Raw genomic sequence first — 25187 nt, 5'->3', positions numbered from 1 at the left:
TGTGTGGAGGGGTTTACTGGCAGAGCCTTCAAGCCAGTTTATCCCCAGAACTGGCCAGTAGAAAACTTCTGATCATTCCTACCAAGGAGAAGCAAACTGATCCAGATGAAAACATAATGAGTGAATGTGGTGGTCCTAATGCTTTTCTTTCACTCATTACTGCTGCTTGTTTCCCATCCTCCTTTGGCTTGAGTGTTCAGTGCTCAGGTTCTGACCCCTATTTCCAAAGTCTTGGTTTGGGATATTTTCTCTCTCTTCTTTCACTGGTTCCTGCCTTGTTTTGAGGTTTTGCTCTCCCTGCTGACACAGTTGTTACTTAGCCCAAAGGAACGTGTTGAGTTTTTTCTTCGAGGTATAAATCTCTCTTAGCATACTTCAGAATATTGTTCTGTTGGTTCCTGTGCCAGCAGGTGGTTCAGCAACAGAAGCAGACCTGTCTTCATGTGTAGAAAAATGATATATGAAGGTGCTGGGAACGCACTTTGATCTGTTGATTTATTTATTTATGGTTAGACTACAGAGTGTTACCTCTAATGAAAGTGTGGCCAGCCCTGAAAATTAAATTTCCCAGCACTCAAACTTGTCAGGTTGGGAAGCATCAGCAAATGCTCAAAAACAACTTTTGTGGTTTTGCCAGTGCATGAATAGTCATATTGTTGTTTGCCAGGAGGTGGCACTCATCATTGCCTACCTGTGTCTGTATATGCCCAGCACTCCTTGCCTGGTGCTCATGTTGCTAAGGCGGGACATCGGTTTTCCCTTATGTCATTTGGATGTGGTACCAACTCTAGAATAAGAGGAGCTGGTGCCCTAGGATCTTTCAGTAATGCAGATGGTGGAGAGTAGAGATCTGGGTGCGGATAAACATTGTCCCTTACAAATACACGTGTGATTGATCTCATGGGTAGGCTCAGAGTACATCCTTCAACTGCACTGTAAGCCATAAACAACCAGTGTAGCTCATCACTTGGGTGACACAGTTGAGTCTGTGTCAGGCAGACACAGGCAGGCCCCCTGGGTTGCCTGAAAGTGGCATCTGTTGATGCTCACAAAATTGGAGATGCCAAGGTTAACTGTTGCAAGAGCTTCTTCCTAGGATATTTTGTGCTGGCATGAATAGTCCCGAGGCACCCCTGCTTGGGAGCCCAGCTAGCGTCTACACACAGAGGTTGTGAACGCTAGTGAAAACTAAGTTTGAGTTGTGAGTATTGATGAAACAAGTCTGAGGCATCTGCTTGGGTTCACACTGCCATTTGGTTTCCATGCTCATTGCTGTGCTCCACTGTGGGAAACCTGCTGACCAAGAGTAAAGTCCTTCCAGCAAAACTGTGTTAAAACTATGCTGAAAGAACTGAAATGAAGTCTGAGCTATGCCAGCTGGCTGCAAGTTCAGATGAGACCCTCGAGCTGATGACATACACTGTACGGCTCTGGCCCCACAGAAAGAGGGCTCTTTTAGCTCAAGTTAGAAGACACAGCCATTAATCTAGATTTAGATCCCATTCAGCACCTAAAACCTGCCATTTCTTAATGAAAGCTTCAGCTGGTGAAAGAGTCTGTGTTTGAGGTAGAGTGGGATGGAGGGAGCTCTCCTGGCAGGCAGGGTTTGCCTGTTTCCAAGGCCTCTTTTTCTGTGAATCTCTGTCACAGCTGTCCTGATCGGTGCTACAGGGAAAATTGCAGTGGTCTTCCATAACAACCAGAGGGTGACTGCTTTGCTGATCCCTGCCACCAAGGTATGCCTATGGCCTATACTGATGCCATGGTGCAGGAATGAGGGCTTCCTGGCAAGGGGTTGTGACAGGTAAATGGGTGAAAGTTTTGCTCCAGCTTGGTTGCTGGAGGTCAGTTCAGACACAGACATTTGGTGACGTTTATCAAGCATGGAGTTATATTCTTCTGCCAAGGGGAATATAACTTGTATAAACTCATGTACTTGTATAAACTTGGAGCTGACTGTTGTGAGGGTGGAGGATACGCATTCCCAGGTATTTGTCTTGCAGTGTTAGAGATCAGCCTGTTTTTAACAAATCACAATATTGCATTTTGTTTTGAGATGTATTTTTAGGAACAATGTTATTCAGCTTTCTGGCTGAATGTGGAAGCTTTTCTTGGTGTTTTTTTTCCCCCTACTTGTTGTCTTTGGGAAATAAAAATAGAAAGAACAACAAGAATTTTGTGAAAAGGCCTGGATGAGACACACTTTCAACAGGAAAAGGGTATTTTAAACTGTTGTGAACACTTCTGTACTGAGTTATTATAAGAGTCAGCAAAGTTATTTTTCTGCCCTGAGATCATGAAATCGTATTGTGCTTCTCACAACTAGAGAAAGAAGAAAACAAAAGCAGGGAATGGGAGAGGGGAATTGATTGGGGGTGTTGAGGGAAAAACAGGCTGGAGGTGATTTGCAGGGAAGAGTGGTGAAGATTTTAGAAAGAAGACACTTTGGGCTGTCACATTGCTTTGTAGTGGAAGCCTGACAGAGAACCCCCCACGCCCAAGTTACTGTGGAAAATGAGGACTGAGAAAGCATTGCTGGGCTTGGAGTGTGTGGTTGTGTGTGAAGCGCCTGGAGAAACTGTTCAACCTGTTCCCTGCCTAGAAGGAGGTGTTCTCCTTCCCAGTGCCACCTGCCGTACCTTCCAGGTACCTCTGTGCTCAGCATGCAATGCAGGCACCTGCATATGAACTGTTTTCCTGGGGGGGAAATGTGCTGAAAATGAAGACAGCTTGCCAGGCTGCTTTTTTTATTTGAGTGCTGAATTTGTTTGTAAAACATAGTTGTCTTTCCCCTTTGCACCAACAGACAAATGCTGTCCAGTCACATGTGCTGGGATGTGGTGAGGTTAAACATTTGGCGTGGTTGGTGCAGGTAACTAGCCCAGTGTACAAGTAAACTCTCTCACATTGGCTCCATTAACCTCAATAAGAGCTGCTCTGTTCTTTCTATTGAGAGTGATTAATGCATCTTCTTAAAGAAAAGCTGGCACGCTGCTGCACTGAGTGTTAAGAGTTTGCACCTGGCTGTACACTGCAGAGCTCTCTGCCAAGAGAAATGCTGGTTTCCAAGTTTGTTAGCCTGCTGTTTGGAGATTTTAATGTTTTTTGTTTGTTTTTGTTTTCTTTTTTGGAGATCCTCCCACATTAAATTAAAAAGGAGAACTTGGTAAAGGAAATCTGAAGGGATGCTTTGAGATGCTTCATTTGTCAGCAGTATCTGAACTTGTGACCCTTTAAAATAAAGTACTTGGGCTTTCCTGTGGAATGGCTCCCTTGGGGTGGAAGCAAGCATCTTTCAGGCTTGTTTGCCTTTAGGAAGGAGCCTTTGACAGCGCAGGAGAAGTTGTAGCGCAGCATTCTCTGCCAGGACTTCCAGCGAGGAAAGTTGTTCAGCTGGTTGGGGACTGCGATAAATCATGGTTCCCCTGGAGCATGCTGGGACTGCAGAGAGCTGGAAATAAATGCTAGGGAAATTCAGCTTTTGTAGTGGGCCATCTTTCAGGATGATGTATGGCTTTGTAACAGAAAGAGATTCCTTTGCTAGGGCTGGGAGAAAACTGTTACATTTTCCTTCCATTGGGAAGGAAAATGTAACAAGTCTGTTGATGTAAATCCCTGCTGCAGGCTTTCCCTGAAAGCTGTGCTTTGGCATAGGCTACCTTAGCTTGAGAAACAATCTGTGTGGTACTAATGGAAAAGAGTTACTGATAGCCCAAGGTGGTGGTAATCAGTTTTTGGAGTGAAATGAGGCAGTAGGTTTGGCAGGAGGGTAGGGATTGTACATCCAGTTGGCCAGTATAGTAGTGACTTATCAAATGTCGCTGTGGAGGGAATCAGATGGCATGGGATGCTGTTTGCCTCTCTGCCCCTTGGCTGCTACATTGTCCTGAGCAAGTAGTTTCTCTGGACTGATAAAATGTCTTGTCTTCAAACTGCAGCCAGAGCAGCCTGTGTCTCTGCTTTCTTCCCCTGGCCATTCCAAATCAGCTTGGGATGTTTTGGCCATGCTGATAGACTTGTTAGCTGGTGGGGATCTGACAGTAATTTAGGTTCTCCTCTCTTCTGTGTGAGGGTTTTGAATTGCTGAGAAGTAGGGGAGAGCCTGAGTTCTGTGTTTGCGTAGCAAACAGAGACTCTTTCCTAGTTATAATTTATGTCAGTCTGTGGATAGGTTAGTCTGCACTGTGTCCTCTTCTGGAGCTGTTGCCATAGTTCTGTGCTCTGGGTTTTGGTAGCACTGTTAAGTAAACCCAGCCAAAAAGCAAGAGCTAGCCTCCTTTGAGGCCTTCTCTGATCCCCCTGCTGTGGCCAGGTAACTAGAGGGAGACAGCTTTGTCCCAGGGAAAGAGGCAAGCAGCTGAGTCCCCCTCTGCTCATGCCAGGGCTCTGCTGCTTGCAGCAGCTCTTGGTTGGGGCAGTGTGTGGCAGCTGGGATGTGCCCAGTAGCAGGCAAAGACTTCTTGCTGTTCCCATGTCCCAGACATTGGCAAATGCTATTGTGCTGGCTGAGGTGCTGAGATGCAGAATTGAGGAGACAAGTGCTGCATCAGAACCGGTGCCATGTTGCATCAGGAAAAACTCTCTGAGTTAACCTTTAACCTTCAGTTGGTACAGATCTGATTGCAGGTTTCTGATATTCAAAGGTCCATATTTCATTTGGTCTTGGCAGTAAAAGTGAGAAAATCAGTAAACCCCATTGGTTTCTCAGGCCAAACATACTTTGATCAGTGATGCTGATCAAAGTATGTAGTGTAGCAACGGGATGTTTCCATACGACAACCTCCCCAAGCAATGTAAATGTTGTTGACTTAACAAGAGAAGAAGGATTCCATCAAATCTGGTTACTGTTGCAGACAGTGAATCAATGTTGCTCCTTGTTTGAATTACTGAGTTCTCTTGAACTGTACCACTGATTAATTTGCTCTGTTTCTTCTTATTTTTCATCAGCCTACACAGGCTTCTTGTGTGAGTTTTAACTCGCACAAGAACTCAAACTGCCGCATTGCCTGTGTTTATTTTGTTCAAATTCCCCAATGGTAACTATATACTGTGCAGTGTCAACTTGGTCAGGATACTTCAGGGGTACAATTTTTTCCACTCAAATGATGTGCAGTCTGTTTCTCTAAGCTGTGAATGTTGAGTTATCAGTTTGTTTACCTTATTTTCATGGCTTCTGGCTGAAACTCAAAGATTTTTACAAAATTAAAAACTCTGCAAACTTAAATCTGGGTAACTGATCCACAAGGGGACAAATAACTGGCATTTCTTCACCGAAGTGGAAATGGTAGGCTGGCTCTCAGCTTGGGTTTAGACCAGCGCAGTGTGTCTGAGTGCTAACCCCTTGTATGAGGTCCTGCAGGCTGACAACTGTAGCCTTTACATACAAGCTGCTGAGCTTGAGTGCTTCACCACTGTCCTCCTGTCTTATGCAAATTGTCAGCCTGGGGATGGTGTGGATGCAGCATCGCAGTCAGGATCTGTGCTGCAACTTAGCTAGCTCCCTCACACTAACTAGGGAAATGCCACTGATTGCCCTTTTGTAGGCTTGAATGAAGAGTGAACACCACTACCACCTCAGTGCCTGGTTGAAAGCCAGACCTATAATGAGTAACACAAGAATACCAACTAATCATCTCCTTTTGGGGGATCTGCACAGTGGCTATATTTAAATGCTGTCACCTGGTCTCCACTGATGTCCACTCTGCCTGTACTTTTAAAACTGCTCCTGTATATTACCTTTTCCTGGTCCAAGGAGTAATTGCCTTTTTGTTCTGACACAGGCCACACAGGAATTGCACTTTCCTTCCAAAATAAAAACTAAACTAATTGCAGTTTGTTTCTCTCCAGCTGCCTTTTGGGGAGATATCGCTTTAGATGAAGATGATCTGAAGCTGTTTCAAATAGACAGAACTGTTGACTTAACAAAGCACTCAGATGGCAACGCGAGACACACTTCAGGTAAGGGCAGCCCTGGGGTGGTGCCTTCTTTCCCCTGGTTTTGTCCTCAGGGGGGAAGAAGATTCCCCTCACTTGTGACACCTTTCCCACAGCCAGGGCGGTGCATGTAGAGCTTAGTTATGTGACTGGGGGCGGGATTCAAGTATGAACTTTGTTAAATAAAATCCAAGTCACAGTTTGATAGAACCAAATTCTACCTTGTCTGAGGGAGAAGATTTTCAAATTTTTAGCACTGGCCTCTTCCTGTGAGGAACTTCCTTTCTGCCAATTTGGAAGGAAATGTGTTTGAAATTGGGCCACTCAGTTTGGAATTAGTTTTGACTCTTACTGCCCTCTCCCCTTTCTTGTTATGTATGATCTTAATGGAATAATTCAATTTTTTTCAGCTGTCTATCTAGTTAAAACCCACTGCAGTCTTTTATACAGACTACCCTTGAAGCGATGTTATAATTGAAATAGGCTAACAGTTGTGTTTGATTTCTATAAAGCCAATAGATGTTGCCCCCATACATAGTTCTTATGTGTACTCAGTCTTGTGTAGGACCAGAGTTGTTTCTTGACTCAGGAGCTCTGACTGGACTCCAGCTGTTACAGCCTGAAACGCTCTGCAGTGTGTTTGAAGGGTTTGAAGGGCTCACTGCAGTATTGTTGCCTCTACTCCACTTTACGCTGCAAAAGAGAAATTGTTGGAAGTCTGAGCTCTGAGAGATACCAGAGGGACTGGAGACAGAGCAGGTCAGGACAAAATTCTTTTCTCTCTCTGCTGTTACACTCTTAGGTTAGTGATTAGGGTGAAAGGTTTGATAGAAGCAGAAATCACTGAAATTGTATGTTCACCTGCCCCTCGAGCATCTCAGCTCATATTGTATAACTTGTAAGGACTGGTGGTTGGGTCTGTATCCTTGTGACTGCCTAACTTTGGTTTCAGAATGCCTAAGCACTGTGTAGGTCCTGTTCTGAGGATCAGTGCTCCAGCTTTCTGTTGGGATGGGAGTGAAAGATGACATATCCAACACAGAGGCATGCTTTTGATGTTGATGTAACTGATTAAACTCATGCTGATGCTGAAATTCTGGGCAGAGGAGGGCTATTCAGTTCTTCAGATCATGGATTGCTCCCTGAAAATGCTGTTATCCCACACTGTCATGCCACTTAACTCATTCATATCATGTTTTGGGCTGTGGCGAATTCTCAGGTGATAGGTGATTAAAAGTAGGTTGCCTTCAGAGCAAAAGATAAATCAGAAAATGAGGGCTAAGTAAGTGGGTCAGGCAGCATTAATCTCTTCCATAATAGTTGACAAATCCTGAAGTTAGATGAGGAGACTACTGGGGAAGCAAAGCCAGTATACGGTGCCAGAAGCAAAGCCAGAATACAGCGTTTCACTGTATTGTCTTGCTCTGATAGCTTTTTCAGTTGCCATATCTAGCACATTCTTTCAGTTGGCACTGGTGCCAGACCCACACCATCTGGCAAATGAACTGAATTTTGTAACCCACGTCTTTATCATCTAATGCAGGCACTGGTCTCTTAGAACCATGGCTCATGCTGTGTGGTTAGACTAGTCTCTTCCTGGCACCTTTTATTGAGGCAAAGCTGGTACATCATAAGATGCTTTGCATTAGGCGAATGGTGGTGTCACTTGCCCCTGTCCTCATCTCTGGTTTCATTTGTCCTCCTGGCTTTCAGCCCACGGAACCACAGGCTGACAAGTGGGCAGCCCCCGTGCCTGCCAGGCTTTCTGTGGAGCATACACAGTGTTCACCTGCCCCGTGAGAGGGCTCTCTGTAGGGGCAGAAAGGGTTGATTCTTCTCTTGCAGGGCTTGCTTGACACTCATGTGAATTGTAAGAGGGTGGTCTACTTTGGCATGGTGAGGATTGGTACCTATTCTTCCCTGGGAGAAAGTCCTGCTCTCTGCTTTTTTATTTCCAGTGAGAAGAATGCAACCTCTGTACAGAAAGAGCCTAAAACCTTTTATGAATGGGAACCCTTGAATTATAACATTTCAGAGTTTCCTAAAGCTGTTAATCGGATTATTTGCATAGTGGAGGAAGTACTTAATATGTATATACATACAGGCTCTTCGTATCTGGGAGCTGCAGTTCTGAGCACACTATTAGGCCAGGCATTCTTCTTCTCTTGTGTTGTTTCCTTGTCCCTGGAAAATGCTGTTTGGGTGGAAGGAGGGGTGAAAACTGTGCCATTTGACATTGTTAGGCCTTTTATAGACATATGCCCTATTAGCTTGTGTGGAGCATCTGCAGCTGGCAGACTCTGGAGGAAGAATGAGATTCCTATGGGGGTGATGGGGGACATGGTTCTTTACTGGATCTAACTGAAGATGATCTGCTTTAGTAAAAGCTCTGCCTTGGCTGGTGAGGGCTGAGGCTATCAGATGTTTCAAGCTTTCCCCTTCTTTACCTTCTTCCAGTCTTTGTCTAGAAAGATAGCTATGCCCATCTTTAGGACCCTTGAGAGAGAGACAGAGAATGTGATCTGAGGACAGTCTGGATTCTGCCACAAACCTCTGTACTGAGTTGTTTCACAGCATGAATGTGCTCCAGGCTTTTTTTATGCATTAATTTCTTGCTTGCAGAAATGCCATAGTTGCTATTCAGACCCTCAAAATCTGTGAGCCTGCTTGAGAGTGGGATGCCGTGTAGTGTAGTGTTTCCAAGCATCTTTTCAGCAGATATCAGAGCTACTGTTTTTTTCCTGGTGTCTGGGACCTGAAGAAATGGATCAAATAGCATTTACAAACAGTAAGGGAAGATTCTTAAAATAAAAGCATGTAAAATATTAAAGTTAGCTATCTCCCTATCTCTGCTTCTGTGGGATCAAGTTTGGATGTCATGTTTACTATGAAAATCCGCTGTTCTCATGCAGTGGTGTTGAAGCGGATACACTTAGGATTTGGCCCTGTAGAGATACAGTAATGGTTCAAGACATAATGAAAAGAATCCAGTACCTGAAGATCTGCCAGTGAGCGCCATCCTCAGCAAGCCTAAGCTTCACCAACTCTTAATCACTTTGATGAAAGATTTTTTTCAGAGCTCACAGTTTTGAAAAGTTTCTCACAGATTTTTTTCTCTTTTTTTAACTTTAGTGAAAAGATTTGCTTTTACAATATAATTTTAGCTTAGAAGAAACTTGAGTCAAAGCTTCAAGAATTTCTCTGCTGCTGAGAGCACCCGGATGGCTTCAAAATGGGAAACTGAAAGATCCACAGACAGGTTGTGAAAATGCACAGTGTCACCTCTCTTTTGGACCCAATTGAGTCCAAAATCGGTGGAAGGTGATTTGCTTTATTGCTTTATCTGTTGAAGCATTAGCCACAGAGGAAGAAGACCTTTTCTTTTCTTACTATGCTTGTGGAAAGAATTGCCTATTTAATTCAAATGGGTTTAATTTAAGTCTTTTCAGGCAGCTTAGAGATTAAGAGGACTTTTCTGATATATTACCCCTTTTCCTGATTTTTGATTCATGAAGGCAGTTTCTAATTCTTAAAGGCACCTCTGTGAGTGAGAGAGGCAAGTTTGTCTTTTCTGAGTTTGGCACCAGAAGATCAGAAGACACATGCCCTCACTGATGTCATGCTGTGCTGGACTTGCTGCTGAGGCACTGACTCTGCATCCCACTGCTGCCAAGAATGCTTTTCAAGAACAGTCAAAATAGATTTTCTTTGCCTCTGATCCTGAGAGGTTTTTTCAGCTTACAGCTTGAGGGCCTTCATGAGGCTTTCACACTGCCATAAATGAGTGGCAGGGAGGATTTACGGAGCATCTTTGCTAGCTAGAGTAAGTAATACTTCAGATAACAGTGTAGCTGGGATAGCAGCATATTTGATCCCAGGGTTTCTAGTGAAATCAGAGGGGAGACAGGGGCTGCTGTGAATGGCTGAAGGCTCTGACAGCAAATTCGTGTATGTTATTCTCTGGCAAACAAGCCAGGCAGGAGTTCTGCATTGAACCTTCTCTTAATAAGAGCAGGGAGTTGGTTTGTTGGCACATAGTAGCTCCGCTGTTTCTGAGCATGCTGTGAAAATGCAGGCGTCTACTCTGGTGTTTCACCAGATCTGCACGAGGCCCACATCTGCAGCAGGCTGCTTTGCTTTATCTTGCTTTGGAATGCCCCCAATCACTTTTCCTGTTTCAGGACTGGCTCATAACTTTTTTTTGTAGCATGACAACCCAGAAATTGCAGGTTTCAGTCCAGTGTGCATAAACTGTTTTGGATCATAGAGACAAACCTTGAAGAGATCTGGAAGGGAGCACAAGAATGTGCAGTCCTGTATAAGTGCACAGATGTGTCACTGCAGTGTTTTTCAAGTTACATAGTGACTTTTTATTCACCTGAGGTGGGCTGTCAGACCCAAAACATGTTTCTCTGCTCTCTGGTTGATTCCCATGTGAGCTGGGATTGCTTGCAGGACAGGTTGCTGTGGTGCAACTCTCCTGGTAAGAGTTGTGCTGTTTAGCCTTGGGGTGGAGAATAAGACATCTCCTTAAGGTTCTGGAATAAGAAATCTCCTTAAGGCGCTGGAAGGAGTCGCACGCAGGGCTTCTGCTGCTTCACTTTGTGAGAGGTTGCTCAATCTAGGGGCTGTGGCCACTAATAGTGCTGAACATTATTTCCAAGTCCTTTTTGATGCTACTGATATGTTTCTAGTGAAATTTAATTTAGTGCAAAATGCACTTCTAGAAGAATGAAAAATCCAGGGATTTTAGACCATGACTGTCTGAAATACCAGAGAAGATGTGATTTATGGATTTGAAGGAGAAACTGTTAAATTTCAGCAGACTTGGCACATGCATGCCAAGCTCAAAGCTGTTTTTTCCTTCCAACTCATATTTGGTGCTCTGCTGTAGTGGCACTTGGCTCTGCTGTAGTGAAGGTGTGGACTTCAGCATTAGCGGATTCAGGGCTGCCTAGGGCCTAATCTTCAATTAATTTAGACTTAGAACAAATCTGTGGGTTGTGCTTACTTAATCTGAGTTGTATAGGTTGTAATTGGCCAGGAACAATGCAAATAACTATGTACGTGATCTAACATAACCCACATCTGCGAACTCTCTACAGGGGTCTGTGCTTCCACTGGGAAATCTTTAGTGAAGGTTGCTTCCTCTTATGTGGGTAGAGGAATATCTCTGTTCCAAGAGACCTATCTGAGGGCTCTGTCCATCTGTTTGCATACCTTCTCTTAGTTTTCCACAGCACGTGATGTACACTCTAGGGATGTCTCTTTTCAGTCCGTGCAGCCTCTTAACAGGAAGAGGAGCCTCAGCCCCCTCTGTGGAAAGGTAGGTGCCAAGTGCCTGATGCTCGGCCTGATGCTGAGGTTTGTTTAGCTGTGCCAAATGATTTTCCTGTGGCTAGCCTCGGTGTTTACCTTTTGAGTCCATTCAGTCAGGGCTTTTCCCAGAGCAGACAACCATGAAATGAATTTCCTACAGTTCTGTAGTTTGCTAAGGCAAGGCAGGAGCTCCCCTTTGGAAGAATTGGGTAAGTCCTCTATGGCTGAGCGTGCTCTTATTCACACTGCTTTTCTGAGTTACCCCATTTCCCAATTCCACGTTTCTGTGCAGTAAGACAGTGATCCTCTCTTTGCAGAAAACAAATACTGTGTTTTTTCCCTTCCAGCCCAGAGTCTTGCAACTGTATTGCAACCTTCTCAGACCTGCCTGACTTTCTCCAGCATAAAGATAACTGTCTAGAAAGCCCATGACCCTTGGCTATTGCTGATCAGTCTTCTAATTCCTGTTGCTAGCAAATGCTAATCTTTAGGGTTGATATTTATTTTCTTTTTGATTCCTGAGTGCCAACTTGAAGTCCTTTCTGGAAACTGTTGAGAGGGATTTTTCTCTCTTCTTGCTGACCTTAGCGATGACATTTTGCTAGTCACAGGAATAGAATCTGCCAGTCTGGTGCCTGACGGTGGCAGAGAAGGTGATCAAGTCAATGTGCCAAAGCATGAGATGTCTATATGTGCAAAGAGGACAGATCTCCCTTGCAGCATTGGAGAAGTGATCCTGAGCCAGGACAGCATGGCTGTCAGGAGCAGGGAAGTTGTTTTGTTAGGCATGTCTGCCTGTTCTAAGCTTGCCACTGAATTGATCTGTCAGTTGGACAGTGCCTGTGGGGTCATCGCAAGGCACATATGCTGGTCCATCCACTGAGCTGCAGCTCAGTTTACAGGCACAGATTCTGCTCTCCAGGGCTTTGCATCTTACACTTCCAAAATCACAGCACAGGCCAGCTTTGTGGTTTTGGCTGGGCTGTTTTGCCCTTTCCACACTGCTTGCTTCCAATAAGGAAGAATTCCCCCAGCTGTTCAGTGTGGGGGCACAAGAGAGATGCAGAGCAGCAGCTCATTTCTTTGCTCCTGCCCTTGTATGTGCAAGGGGTTCACATGATTTCCTCCCTGCACAAGCTCCTGTGTGCTGCACATTCAGTTCTTCTACTTTAGACATTCCTGCTCATCCTTGGGTTGTCCAATTACCCTTTCCCCCTTGCCCAGAGGGTTGTATTCTTCTCTATTAGGAGGCAGCTTCACCTTGCCCTCTGCCTGGAGAGGGTTTGGTGTTTTTTCCCTTCCCATGTTCACCAAAGGGAGTTGGGTTTTTTTCCCTTACTTGCCTCCTCAGACCTCTCCTTTAGGAAATACCCGTGGAGAGCTGGCTCATGTGCTGACAAGTGCTGTCTTATCCCTGCTTCCCAGTGTGGTTTTTGTTCCTCCTTTCACTGTTTTGTACAGTCCCCATGTGACCTTGAAGTATGATGCAGGAGAGAGAGTGGTCCTTGTTTGCTAGATAATGTTGAGTCAACATCAGATGTTAATGGAGGGCTATCCACTGCCTCCCTAGACAGTGAGGTACTGCTTGTGATGTGCTTGAGTAGCAACAAGAGGTTCTAGAGTCTGTACTTCACCTGTCTCACCAAAAGGTATGCAGGCTCCAATTTTCTTTGGGCTAGGGTCTTTCCAGTATGACACATTGCTTAAAAACTGGTTGGGACCAGTGGGGCTTGCAGTGTTCCTTCACCCAGTGGGGTGTGGTGTTCCAAATGTGGCTTGTGACAAGCAGAGAAATGCTTCACTTACCGCAGGAGAAGTCAAGTCTATCTTCTCTTTCCCTTTCGTTTGTGATAAACGTCCTGCAAGGCATGGTAAAGAGAGTCCCAACCAATAGGTAAAGATACCACCTGGCCCTTGTCAGAGCACAGCCTGGAGGACACAGCCCGGATGACACAGCCCTGCTACGTGCTCTGCGCTCCCTGTGGAGTAGGATGTACTTTTTTCTCTTGTCTAGGTTCCCGATGGCTGGTCACATGACCACAAAGTTTGTTTTGTAAACACACTGTTCCCTGAAATCAAGTTTTCTGGATGGTGGCTTCCCACCTGTCAAAATAAGTGGTTTTGTTTCTGCTGTGCAGAAATGTTGTGCAGTCCACATTCAGCCTTACATAGCTTTTCTTTTAGTGATTTTATGAGCTCTGCAATATTGCTTAAATTAATCCACACAAGCAATAAAGCTTTCTCCATTGTAATGAAAACCTCCATCTATTTCAAACTCTACCACTTACTCATTCTGAGTGGAAACTTTGGTTGTCTTTATCCTGTGAGTCCAATTCATATGCTTCCTTCAGAAATCAGCCAGGAAGGCAGTAACACTGTATCACTCATGTCGAATGCTGCACATCAGAAATTAATCTGCTTGGATTTTGTTAATGAGCAATTAACTTTCTTTAAGTATCCAAAGAGACATCTGCAGAAATTATGTATGATTCCATGTTTGAAGCTGCTTCCAAACAGCCTTTTTCTATAGCTCCTTCCTATTCATCATGGTGCCTCCATCAGCTTTGGGCATAGCTGCAGCTTTGGGCACAGCTTTGCTGCATGGACAATGCTGAATCCCTGCTGTTCTCTGCTTGACTTCGCCTGACTGGCTGCCAGCCCCACTGCTTTCCCTATCCCCTAAGTTCTCTTTAGGGCACATCTCAAGCACCTGGAAGTCAGTGCGAGATGGCAATATTAACCCTTTAAGGAGCTGGGATAGTCACCATATAGAGCATTTGTAACACCTGATTTTTTTTTTTGTGACTGTCTTGCTCTCGATCACTCTTAATTAAATTTTCTTTTGCTCTTGTCTACAGCTGGTGTAACACACTGGGAGGCTGTTCCTTTTACTGATGCCAGAAGAGTCTGAATAGTCTTTTGTGTTTAAGTGGAGGTTATTAAATAGCTTTATATTAATTAGCTGTGATGCAGGGAACACATGGGCAAATGTACTCGACGAGATCAGTTTATCCATATGGAAATTACACTGGATGTTAAATCCATTACCCTAATGGCAGACTTTGACAGTACTTAGCCAATAACTGCAGAATTGCCTAAATCATGCATTTGTTTCAGAGCTGGGAAAATGGCTGATTTCTTTGAATACTTGCTCAAATGAAGAACTGAATTTACCTGAACTGTGTAGCCTGCCTTGTGTTTTAGCAAATGAATTCGGAGGCAGAAATGGCCACTGAAAGGGTAGGGTCTAACAAGCTCTGACAGCAGTCATGGCAGGATCGTCACTCTGCAGGGATGGCTTGGATGCCTTGACCCTCTGGCTCTCTCCTTTCAAGCAGGGGTGTTGCTGTGCCCACAAAATAGAAGCTGCTTACCCTGTTCAGTGAAATAGCTGGCAGGTCCAAGAAACAATCAGTAGCCAAAATGGCTTGATGGATAATAGCAAACAACAAATAAATTAGAAGTTGTAAATTGCTCGTGTTTGATTGTGAACAGAAAGGGCTTCCATTTGTGGAATAAATGTGTTTACTTCGAGCTGCTCGTTCAGGCCTGATTTGGAAAGAAGGCTGGTGCTTGTAGCTGCAGTGGGCAAAACCCCCTTCGCTGCAGCTCCCCTTTTCAAATGGCAAGGACAAAGTATTTATTCAGCTGTCAAGTGGGGAAAGAAAGCAAATTAGTTTTAGGCTGAAATGCTGGACTGTGTTTGCTGCTGTAGTTTTGAGGCCAGATGGTGACTTGGACAGCCCTGGGGAACGGGTAACAAGTTTCTGTGGGGCAAAGATCAGAGGCAAAAGGAAATATTCAGATTATCTTGCTGTTTTACTTCCTAGAGCGGAGAAGATAGAATGCAATGCATAAGGCTGTGTTGGGGAGGGGATTAGCCACTCTTTTTACAGTTGATGGTGTTGCTGAATCCTAGAGTCAGCAACAGAGAATGGCTTTGAGACCTGACTTACCAACGGAACTGCAGCTGCCCCCGGGATGGATGGGGCAGCTCGCTGCAGTGAGGAAAGCTCCTCTGCCACTATCCCCCACTGCTCCCCCATGGCTTCTTTAATGACTGCATATGATTTGGGCATCTATTTCAACACAGAGCCGGGACCTTAGCGCTGGATATGGCCTAAGGCCTCCCAGCAGTGGCCACATTTGGCTTGTGCTCCCAAAGCTTTCCAAGCCCTACTTGTCCTTCTGCCTCAGTGCTGGCTCATGCCTCAGTTTCTCTGCTGTTGGCACTCAATTTGGAGTGTCCTTTAAGTGAGCTGTGGTGGAGCTGGTAGGTAACCAAGCAGATGGGCTGTCTCAGCTATGTCTGCTTAGGTTGCTCAACTGCAACATCTTACAGGCTCCTGGGGGCTAAGGCGGCACCAAAAACTCTCCAAGAAACTCCAGGTTTGGAAAGGTCTGAATATCCAGGGAGAAAGCAAGCTGGAAGAAAGGTCTCTCTGCTGGCACCACATACTCTCTATGGAAGGAGTTCTAATTGCATTCAAACATAATTTAGCTTCCAGTGTAGTGTTTTTCATTTTGAGTTAACTTTTATCCAGTATAAACAAGGTAGGGGAAAACAAAAGGATTAGGAAGGCTGAGTGGGAAGAGTGGTCTGGCCAGGCTGTGGAGAGCCCTGGGCTCTGCCTGGGAGCCCACAGCTGGAACAAGGCAGGGGGATGCTGTAAGGCAGCGCAGGGAGCCTGGCATGGCTGTGCCCGGAGGGGCCCAGGGTAGGCTGAGGCTGAAGCAATTAGACTCTGCAGGTCAGAAGGAAAGGGGTGTTAGCAGAGGGGGACTGGGAGGCTTTATACTGCCTGTTAGAACAGTAATGGGTGAACCCAAGCCAATTTTTACAGTTTCCTTCTCACCTGCAAGTTCACTTGTTTGTCTCTCCTTTCAAAGGAGAGACAGGGAAGGAGGTGGATTATCGTGAATCGAGAGGAATATGGTGGAGAGGCAGACACCTGTTAGAAATAGATCTTGATCCATCAGGTTGACAAGAAATCAAGTGCAATGGGCTGTGTGGGGGTACTTGGCGCTACACATTACTGCTTTTATGTGCTGCTGGGAGGGGAGAAGTTACACACTGTGTGTGGGGTCCTGGCCATGCAGCAGAGACATGCACAGGCCAAAGCACTTGTGTTCTCACTTCAGCTTTTCATTTTCACTTGCCCCAGTAAAAACACTGTAAGCCAGGGCCTTGCAGGACTCTTTCTTGCTGGAGAAAATCAGTGACATGACACAGGTTGTAGGTAACTTTTATTACTTTCTTTTCTCTCTCATCTGTCTTTTCACCCAGGGGACAGAGGTGGTTGTTACAGCCTGTGGGAAAAGGCCTCTTCCAGTGTTCTCAGTCCTCCCTTGTCTCTAGATAGCATTGCTCCCCTTAAACATTGACTCTCAGCTGAAAGGTTGGTGGAGAGGTTGGGTCAGGTTGTCCCATTTCTTGCAGTGCCTTCTTTCAAAAGGATGCATCACAGAATAAAAGTGATGCTGCCACTTACAGAATGGCAGGGAGTGCCCATGGAAAACACAGAGTGTTGGGGTATGGTGCTGCCTACACTATGCTTCTGCTCTGCCTCCTGTGCCATGCCAAACATGGCTGGCCAGCAAAAGGGCTTGGTGCATTAAATGCTTTGCAGCTGATGTTTGTGGCAGCCCTGTGTTTGTTTAGCTGTGTTCACCTTCCTCTTCTCATGAACTTCCCTGGGAGGCCAATGTCCTCGCTCTGCACAAGCATTCGCAGAGCTGATGTGGAGATGACACATCTGCTTGTCAAGCCTCTGGACCCTGGGACTCTCCTGAGTTATTGCAGCTAGTCAGCTTACTCTGAATATGAAAAACAGATTCCTGCAGGGAATTTGGGGTTCAGAATTCTTCTCCTCTTTAATTTATTTTTCTTTAAGTAAATCGAGGGAACTTCAGCTATTCCACTGACAGGAAATGCTGAAGGATCTATCTCAAATCATTTGCTCAGATCTCCAGGGCCCAGGGGTTTATGAAAGGTTCTTGCTATAGACTCTCCACCAGCTCTGGGAAACATCTGTTCCATATTCTGAATGCGCTTTCCCAGCAGAGCTTGTTTTAATAAAATCATTGCTTTCTCTGTGGTTAGAAAAGCCAGTGCAATAAAGTGTTTTTTCTATGCTAAAAAGTTCTTGACCACTGGTTAATGAGGAAGTTAAAAAGCAGTATGTAACATCACGTTTGACTTATCCTGTTCTTCCAGAAACTTCTCTGCTGGTCATAATATGACAGAGTTCACCAGAACTGAAGCTCTGAACAGTGACAGGTGTTTAATGTTACCTGCATTTCTTGGTTTTGTTGATGCTTCCTTGTAGCCTCTGTTTGAAATCCAGTGTCTAAGCTGTGGCATGTGACTAGCATATATATTGAATGAGACTATGAAAGTGAGGTGTTTTGAGGCATAGGCAGGGGACGTGAAATTGTTAATGATTTTTAAAATGTGTTTTATGATGCTTTTTTCCCTGGGTTGTGCCACAGGTCTGAAATGGCTTTTCCTCCACGGTAAGACATATTAGAAGAAGACTTGCTGCGGTTCGATCCACCTGAGACCAGATAATAATGTGTACAGTCACGTTATCTCTGCTAAATAGAAAAATAAGAGACCCTGGCAAAGTCCTCAGTGCTCTTTTGTCCTCAATAGAGGTGATGAACTTAGTGGTGGTAGCTACTTTCCGTGTCCAGCTATAGAGCTCTTCCCCTGTGTGGACAGCAACCAGGGAAGGAAGAGGAGATCCAGTGAATATGGAGAGAGTCTTCATTGGTATGAAGAGGAAAAATTATCCAGGCTTGAAACTGTTCTGAAAGTGGGAGGTTTTGATTTTAAGGGGACTCTATGACTTTGGAAAAAAAGGGAGAATTATTGCACAGCAATAAATATTTTCAACCCTAAGTTGCATCTTGTAGAAGACAAATTTTTAGATCTAATATATTACTACTTCTTCTAGTCCCACTCTCTCTTGTGGGAAGTATGGGTACTGAATGGAGTCTGCTCACTGCTCTTTCATCAGGTTATGCATCTTTTGTCCTGTGCTAGTGGTACAAGGGAGCTGCAAACGGTACAGTTTTGATGGCATGCTTTGTGCTCTCTCTCTCTTTCTTCATAAGTTGTCTTTTATTTTGGTTCCAGCTGAACAACTTGGACTTCTTTTAACAAAATTAGATTTTCATTTTCCTCTTCTGGAAGAGTGGGAGAAACTGCTTTCTTCCCAACAATGCTGCAGCCTGCTGCTTTCTGCTTCACTGGACCCTTACCTACCACCTCAGGCTGCCCCTCTAGTTCCTGCAAACAATTTAGGCACCTGTTCTTCAGCTGGGGTTACAGATGTGGTGGATTTATATCAGATTTATGATGCATTTAAGCTACTGGACATTTATTTCAGTGAGCCAAGCTCCCTTGGCAGTGCTTGTCTGTGGGAAACAGAAAAACGAGTTGCTGTATAAGTGTGCTGTAGGTAGAAGATGAAATATTCCCAGCCTGGGCAGAGAACCTCTTGTGTATTCCCTGCCAGGTCATGCACAGAAACTAAGTTATCTAGTTAGGGAGTCCAGAAGTGTCCTACTGGGGTTGTAGCTGTAAAGCAGGAAAAATCGTTAGGAAGGACTGAATCACAAAAATGTGGGAGTTAAAAGAGCTTAAGAGTTCTAGCGCAGCTCTCTGCATGGAGGCATGATCTAACAAAGTCTGTATCATGCCTGGTTGTGGGAGAAGCAGACAAAGCTTGAACAGTCAGGCTGGAGAAAGATGATGCCTGGTCTGGCACAGCAGCAGGTGGGAAGTACTGAGGATGAAAGTGATCTTGGAGGTCTTGTTAGCTGCTGGATATATATTAAAAACCAAAAAGTCAATCCTGTTTTGCTCATCTCATTAGGGGTTATTGTAAGCAGTAGACCAAGCCTTTTTATTATCCTGTTAGTTTTCCATGGAGCATTGTGTCAAACTGAAAATCTCCATTCTTTTCAGTGTTTCTAATGATAACAGGCTTCAATACTTATACGGGCATTTCATGCTCTGAAGCAGTAATGCTGCTCTTGGATATGGCAGAATAGCCCAACAGAGAGGTACAACTCCAGGAACATGTTCAGAGGGCAACAGGAGTTGCACATCGCCTGAATCCTATGTGCAACTGCTTCCAGATGCAAAGTGTATTCCTGGCTTCTTTATTTATTGATTATGGCACACCAGTTAGTTATCTTTGTTTTGTTAAGATCCTGCATTAGCTTTCTCTTGGGAAGAATCAGAGAAGAGGACTAAATATTTGTCAAGTCACTTTAATCTTTGGACTTTATCTACTTATCATAAGGATAAGAAATGTCATAAAGCTCAAGCGAATCAGAACAGGATCTTCCAAAGTTCTCATGTATGATTCAAAAACATGCTTGTGGGAGAGAAGGGTACGGGTGCTCCTTGTCTGTGCTAGTGAGATTAGTGGTGTTTGAAAATATGTGATATATCTGTGCACCCATATCTGGCCTTTGTGTAGTGTTCTCCCTTTTCATCAGCTACAATGAGACAAAATATGCAAAGATGTTGTAGATTTCATTAGTCACACTAGTTTATTCAAACATCTCCTTTGCATAAGAAACCAAGGCTTGCACTGATCTCTGGGAAAGAATGTGCTCGCAGCTTGGAAAAGCAGTCTGCACAAATGACACTGCAGCACGGCAGAGGTCAGCAGCTTGGGTGCAGGAGAGGGGCCCGGCTGTAGGGTTTGGTGCCATCATTTGCAATTCAATCCCATACAGCTCCCTCTTAGGGGAACAATTCACTAAATACAGAGTTGTTCTTTTTTCCTGATTCACCATATAATTCACCTCCCAAGTTCAATTAAGAAGCAATCTGTTTGTGACTGGAAGCAAGCTGCATTTATTTAGAAATACAAAATTATTCTTTGCTTCAGCAAAGACCACGTGCCTTAATAATTCTGGTGCTGAATGGTTGGTTGGGGTTTCCTTTAAATGGAATGGGATATTGTGTGAAGAATAGCATACTTTGGGGTGAAAAAAGGGGGGGGGGAGGAAGGGTGTGAGAAGTCCTGAGGATGTAAAATTTAACTGAGAAGAGGAACTTTTGTTGAGCTTGGGCTTAAGGAAGTGACGAGGACTAGGCATGAAAGAAAACAAAGGGAAATCTTAGGATGGGACATTGAGGCTGGAAAAGAGTGATAGAGTTCAGAGCAATCCATCTTGTTGAATGAGGCTTGTTCCTGTTCACACATCTAGTGGCTTTTGTCCAGTCAAGCTCTGTTAAGCTACGGCACTTCCTCTGGGAGACAATCCCCTGATTTAGTGTGTCTCTCGGACTAGGAAACTTTAATCTATAGTCAGCTGAGAGTCTGAGTATTTTATTATCCTCTGGTTCATTTTGTTCTTGTCTTTCATCATCCCTGATATTTTAAGTAGTATAATACCAGAGATGTAGAATCTGATACCACCCTCTAAGGTGTCCCCTGTTCTTTCCCCCTTGGAGGGGCTGGAGAAGGATTTGCAAGAAGCCAGCTCCAGAGCACAGGAACAGTTCTCCAGCTGGCAAAGCAAGACTGGTTTAGGGGCTGGAAGATGTCCAGCTGTCTTGAAAGTGGGACATCCCTCTTGGAAGTGTCCACACAATATCCAGCAATGCCACATGATTAACAGTACCTCCCTTTCTACGTATGGTGGTTGTCCATGCCCTTTGTGCTTTACCTTGCCACCAAGACTGTAGAAACTTGCTCTTGCTAACACCTCTGCAGAGATCAGCTCATTCAGCCTTCCTTCTACTCACAGGGGACCCATGATACCAAGATGGGGAAGGAGGGAGGGGGACAACAGTGGTGGTATCAGCACCATCTTCTTAAGGCTGTGAATGTAGTTTGGGCCAGTTTTATGTGTTATACATCTTGCTGTCTCGTGTGTTGTGTTCTCTCACTGTAGGCACCATTTTTGAGCTCTCCCTTCTACTGCAGTCACCATGGAGAGCTTTCCTGCCAGAGATGCTGGTTGGTTTCCATACAGTCTGTGACTGTACAGTGGCTTATTGCTCAAGTTCTCTCTATAGTTGCTTTCTGGCTTCTGTGGTGTTCCAAAGTTGGACCTTGCAAAATGGAATGCCCAGGAAACCTGGAAGACAAACAGCTATAGAAAGAAGAGTCTTGTTCTTACCTCTTCCTCCTTCTATATTTTCCAATCATTTTTCTATCGCTTTCACTGCATTTTCTTCTACTGTCCCTGTCTTGAAGTTCTCTTGCTGCTGGATGATCTTTCACTACTCCCACCCTCCCTACACTCAGCAGCTGCTGGTACGACATAGAATTCAAATCTCAAGACTGTATGACTGTTGGTTCCTCCATTGGTGGGGCAATCAGCAGATCCCTGGGCAGATTTCATGATAGGGTACAAAAGCATTAAGCACTTTGAACTTTTTACTCATGTAGACATTTTTAAGAAACTGAAGAAAACCACAGGAAACCAACACTGTGAAAATGCTTCAGCTTCTTCACCCTTTTGAAATATTTAGCCTCTCTGAGTCTGGGCTTTGGTTTTTTACTTTGTTTTGGGGTTGTTTTTTGTTTTTCTTTTGCTTTGCTGGCTGTTACTGGGGGAGTTTGTTTTTGAAACAGGCATTTTAGAGGAAGCTGACGGGAAGAAATAGAAAATATTTTGTGAACAGAAAAATATAGTTACAAAATCAAGGCAGAAGATGCATAATTCAGGGGCTTTTCAGTGCTCTGAAAGCCACTTTGATTAACAGTACTTATAGAAATTAGACTGTAGTGGTAACAAGCACTTTGAGTGGAGGCAGAGCTCAATTTGCTTTTGCAGCACAGGTGAGTTTGCACAGTTGGTGGGCAGAACTATTCTAAAGTCCTTTGAAACAGAAGTATGAACAAGTTATTGTTTGTTTTAAATCACTTTCTGGCACTGGGTGACATTTTAAATCTTTTTCTGTGGCAGAATGGATCTAGTATTAAGATCCTATTTCTATGTCATACATCAGAAAAACTAAAATCAAGTACTGGGCTACTGCCAAGTATTGTGGTATCTTCATGATCAAAAGACTAGTAGGGCCTATAGATAGGAGTCTCTATCTCCATTCCCTAGCAATGCGACTTTCATGAGGAACTAGGATCTCTTCCTGTCTTCATCTCATGGTAGAGGATTCTGGATGCACTGAGCCTGCTCTGCCCTCTCTCTGGGTGTGCTGGACAGCCCAACCTGGGGGAGTCACTTCTGCAGCCCCTGCACCCTGCTGCAAGCAGTGCTCTGCTGTAGCACACTGCTGGTGAGAGGATGCAGCAGATATGTCTGGAGAAAATGAGAGGGTTAGGCACAGTGCTGGTACAAAGTTACCATAGAACTGTTGTGGTTTCTGTACCAAATAGCTGTGACATCAAGCAGTCAAATCCCTTCTCCAACATGTTGGTGTATTGTGCATCATGGGAACCTCGTAAATTGGTTTTCTGTGTGGAAATAGGAAAGCCAGGCAGCGAGGCACTCAGGGTGGACCTACCGGTTTTGTTTTGGTGGCTGAGCTGGAGGGAGCCACCTCCATGAACAAGCTGGGGACCTTCCTCTGCCTGGCAGTTCCTGTGCTGTTCCAAAAGGGAGCAGTACCTGGTGCTGGATGAAGCACAATAAATACTCAGGAGCTAACATTGCAATTCTTCCTGCTTTGGTAGCCAGTGGGAATTAGCATCACAGAGAAGGGCTTTTATTTTCAAATTAAGCTGAGTTCAGGCCAGCGGTATAAAAGTTGGTAAGAGTGTATTTGTCTGAATGTATATTATTCTTTTTCTTGACAGTGTACCTTTTTTCATTTGAGATATAATAGTGGTACTTACTATTGCTAGCATCTTCCTTGTATAGCTCCTTTTCTCAGTAAAGCTCTGTGGAATTAGCCTTTCCTAGAAGAGACTTTCTGCCTATTCAGTATATGGCCAAACTAAGGCACAGGATGGTAATGAATTGCAAGGTGTCCCTGTAGGCTGGGAACAAATCGAGGAAAATAGCCCAGCTTTATCATGCTCTTAGTCCCTGCACCCTGTATAGGAAAAACAGCCAGTTTCTGTGGCCGGCCAGCCCGCAGAAGGCATCACTGATAGCTGCTGTCCTTCCCACGACATAGCTCTGCCAGCCAACTCACCAGGAGATGTCTCTGCTCTTCTTTCCTTTGCAGGAGGCCTGGGAGAACAGTCTCTTATGTCAAGTGAGAACGCCACTTCAGCCGATCGTAGTAACAAAGCAGTCAAAAAGGGTAATGTGGTACCCCACCCAGACCTTTGGGTACTTTTGTATTTACTTTTTTATCCCCTGTAAAACCATGTTTGTCCTGTGTACATCTGTGTGCTTCTGTGTCTGGGAGACCAGCCCTGCCCAGGCGTCTGCATTTGTTCCTGTTGGTGGACTTTCTGCAAGGGTGGGTTTGCCTTGTATAGTGTGGTGTGTTGACCCCAGCCAAGCACCCATACAGCTGCTTGGTCACTACCCCCCTCCTCTGGCAGCATAGGAGACAGAGCAGGAAAAGCAAAAGTGAGAAAACTCTTTGACTGAGATAGTTTAATCAGTGAAGGAAAGAGGGGGAAAAAATCCCAAACCAAGTGATACAAAGGCAACAGCTCACCCCTATCCACAAGCAGACTGATGCCCAGGCAGTTTCTGAGCAATAGCTATCTTGGGAGCCAAAACCTAGCAGATTTTATTGCTAAGCATGATAAGATATGGTATGGGATATCCATCTAGCCAATTTGGGTCAGTTATGCCAGCTGCATTCTCTTCCAGCTTCTTGCCAGTTCCATGCCTCCTTGCCTGGGGAGTGGACAGGGCTCAGTAGAATAAGGAAAAAAAGCCTTGATGCTTTGCAAGCACTTTTCAGCAATAACTTGAACATTAGTGTGTTATCAACACTTTTTAGCCACAAATCCAAAACAGAGTATGTTAACTCCATTCCAGCCAGACCCACCACATACAGGTAGCCACGACTGTCACCAGGACAGCAAAAACATTTTACTCCAAGGCAGAGAGCATAATGCTAGCCCCCTGATGTAGGGATGTTTCAACTGAACCAGTTTAAGCTTCTCTTCCCCAGGAAAAGCAGGGCTATCACCTAGGCCAAGTTTTTCCTATTCATGTAGGTAAGGTGTTGCTTACAGGATCGGTCCAGACCTCTGAACATAGAGGCATTCCCTCAGGGTTGCCCTGTTCTATGCAGGATGTTTGCAACCCACTGCGTGTAGGAGGGACTGTTATTTTCCATGTGTAGGCAGAGGCACTGAGGCAGAGAGACCATACAGTGGTTTAGTCCGGGGGGAGAGACATTCGCACTCATGGCTGCTGTGTTCATTGCCCAGTGCTGTATTTCCTCATCAGAGCTGCTTATGTGTCCTGAGCTGGCGGCAGGCCTGAGGCAGTGGAACAGTGGGCAACAGCACTTGAAGAAGGTGCTTCTGCTTGCAAGGCTGTGTTGGTACTTCTGATGGCCTGTTTCTACTCAGAGATGGGCTGGTGCTGCTGTTGGCATAAAGCTGAGCTGTCTCTGCTGTTCAGGTGAGGCTAAGAGACTCCCAAGTGAGTTTCAGAGAGCAGCAAGGACTGTTTCATGGCATTTTGCAGATGCAGAGAGCTGCCTGGGCTGTGGGCAGTGGAAAGAGTCTCGCGCTCACAGTTGGTGTGCAGAAACCTCTGAGTGCTGTTCATCATAGAGGGAGGGGGGATTTTAGAAAGGATCTCGGCTGTCCCAGGCTTAGTGATAGTACAAGTCAGTAGGAGAGGTTATGTCCAGGTAGACTAAGCATTAGAAAGGTTGCATGGCTTTATTTTTCACTGAAGAAATCCTCTTCATGCATGCAACTTGTCAGTGACTGTAAGCAGTGCTTCTTCAAGCATGCTGTCCAGATTTCTTCTGCCCCTTGTGGCATGGCATCTGCTGCTGCTTTCCCCAGGTCCCT

At 44.9% G+C, this 25187-nt stretch overlaps 1 protein-coding gene across 14 annotated transcripts in view; it reads left to right on the top strand.

Annotated features, from left to right (window-relative positions):
* Window positions 1-25187, top strand: part of TLL2 (tolloid like 2) — a 99993-nt gene that overhangs the window by 28460 nt on the left and 46346 nt on the right. For 9 of the 14 annotated variants that reach the window (XM_030486668.1, XM_030486655.1, XM_030486656.1 and 6 more), the window contains exons 2-3: window positions 5848-5958; window positions 23420-23497. In XM_030486668.1, coding sequence (XP_030342528.1) covers window positions 5848-5958; window positions 23420-23497 — 189 coding nt within the window. Of the gene's footprint in view, window positions 1-5847; window positions 5959-23419; window positions 23527-25187 lie in introns of those variants that run through there. The other 5 variants (XM_030486669.1, XM_030486667.1, XM_030486665.1 and 2 more) reach the window with 3 other exon arrangements.

This window comes from Strigops habroptila, chromosome 5 (genome assembly GCF_004027225.2).
Source record: "Strigops habroptila isolate Jane chromosome 5, bStrHab1.2.pri, whole genome shotgun sequence".
NCBI lineage: Eukaryota > Metazoa > Chordata > Aves > Psittaciformes > Psittacidae > Strigops > Strigops habroptila.
This window is presented reverse-complemented; position numbering and strand designations above follow the sequence as displayed.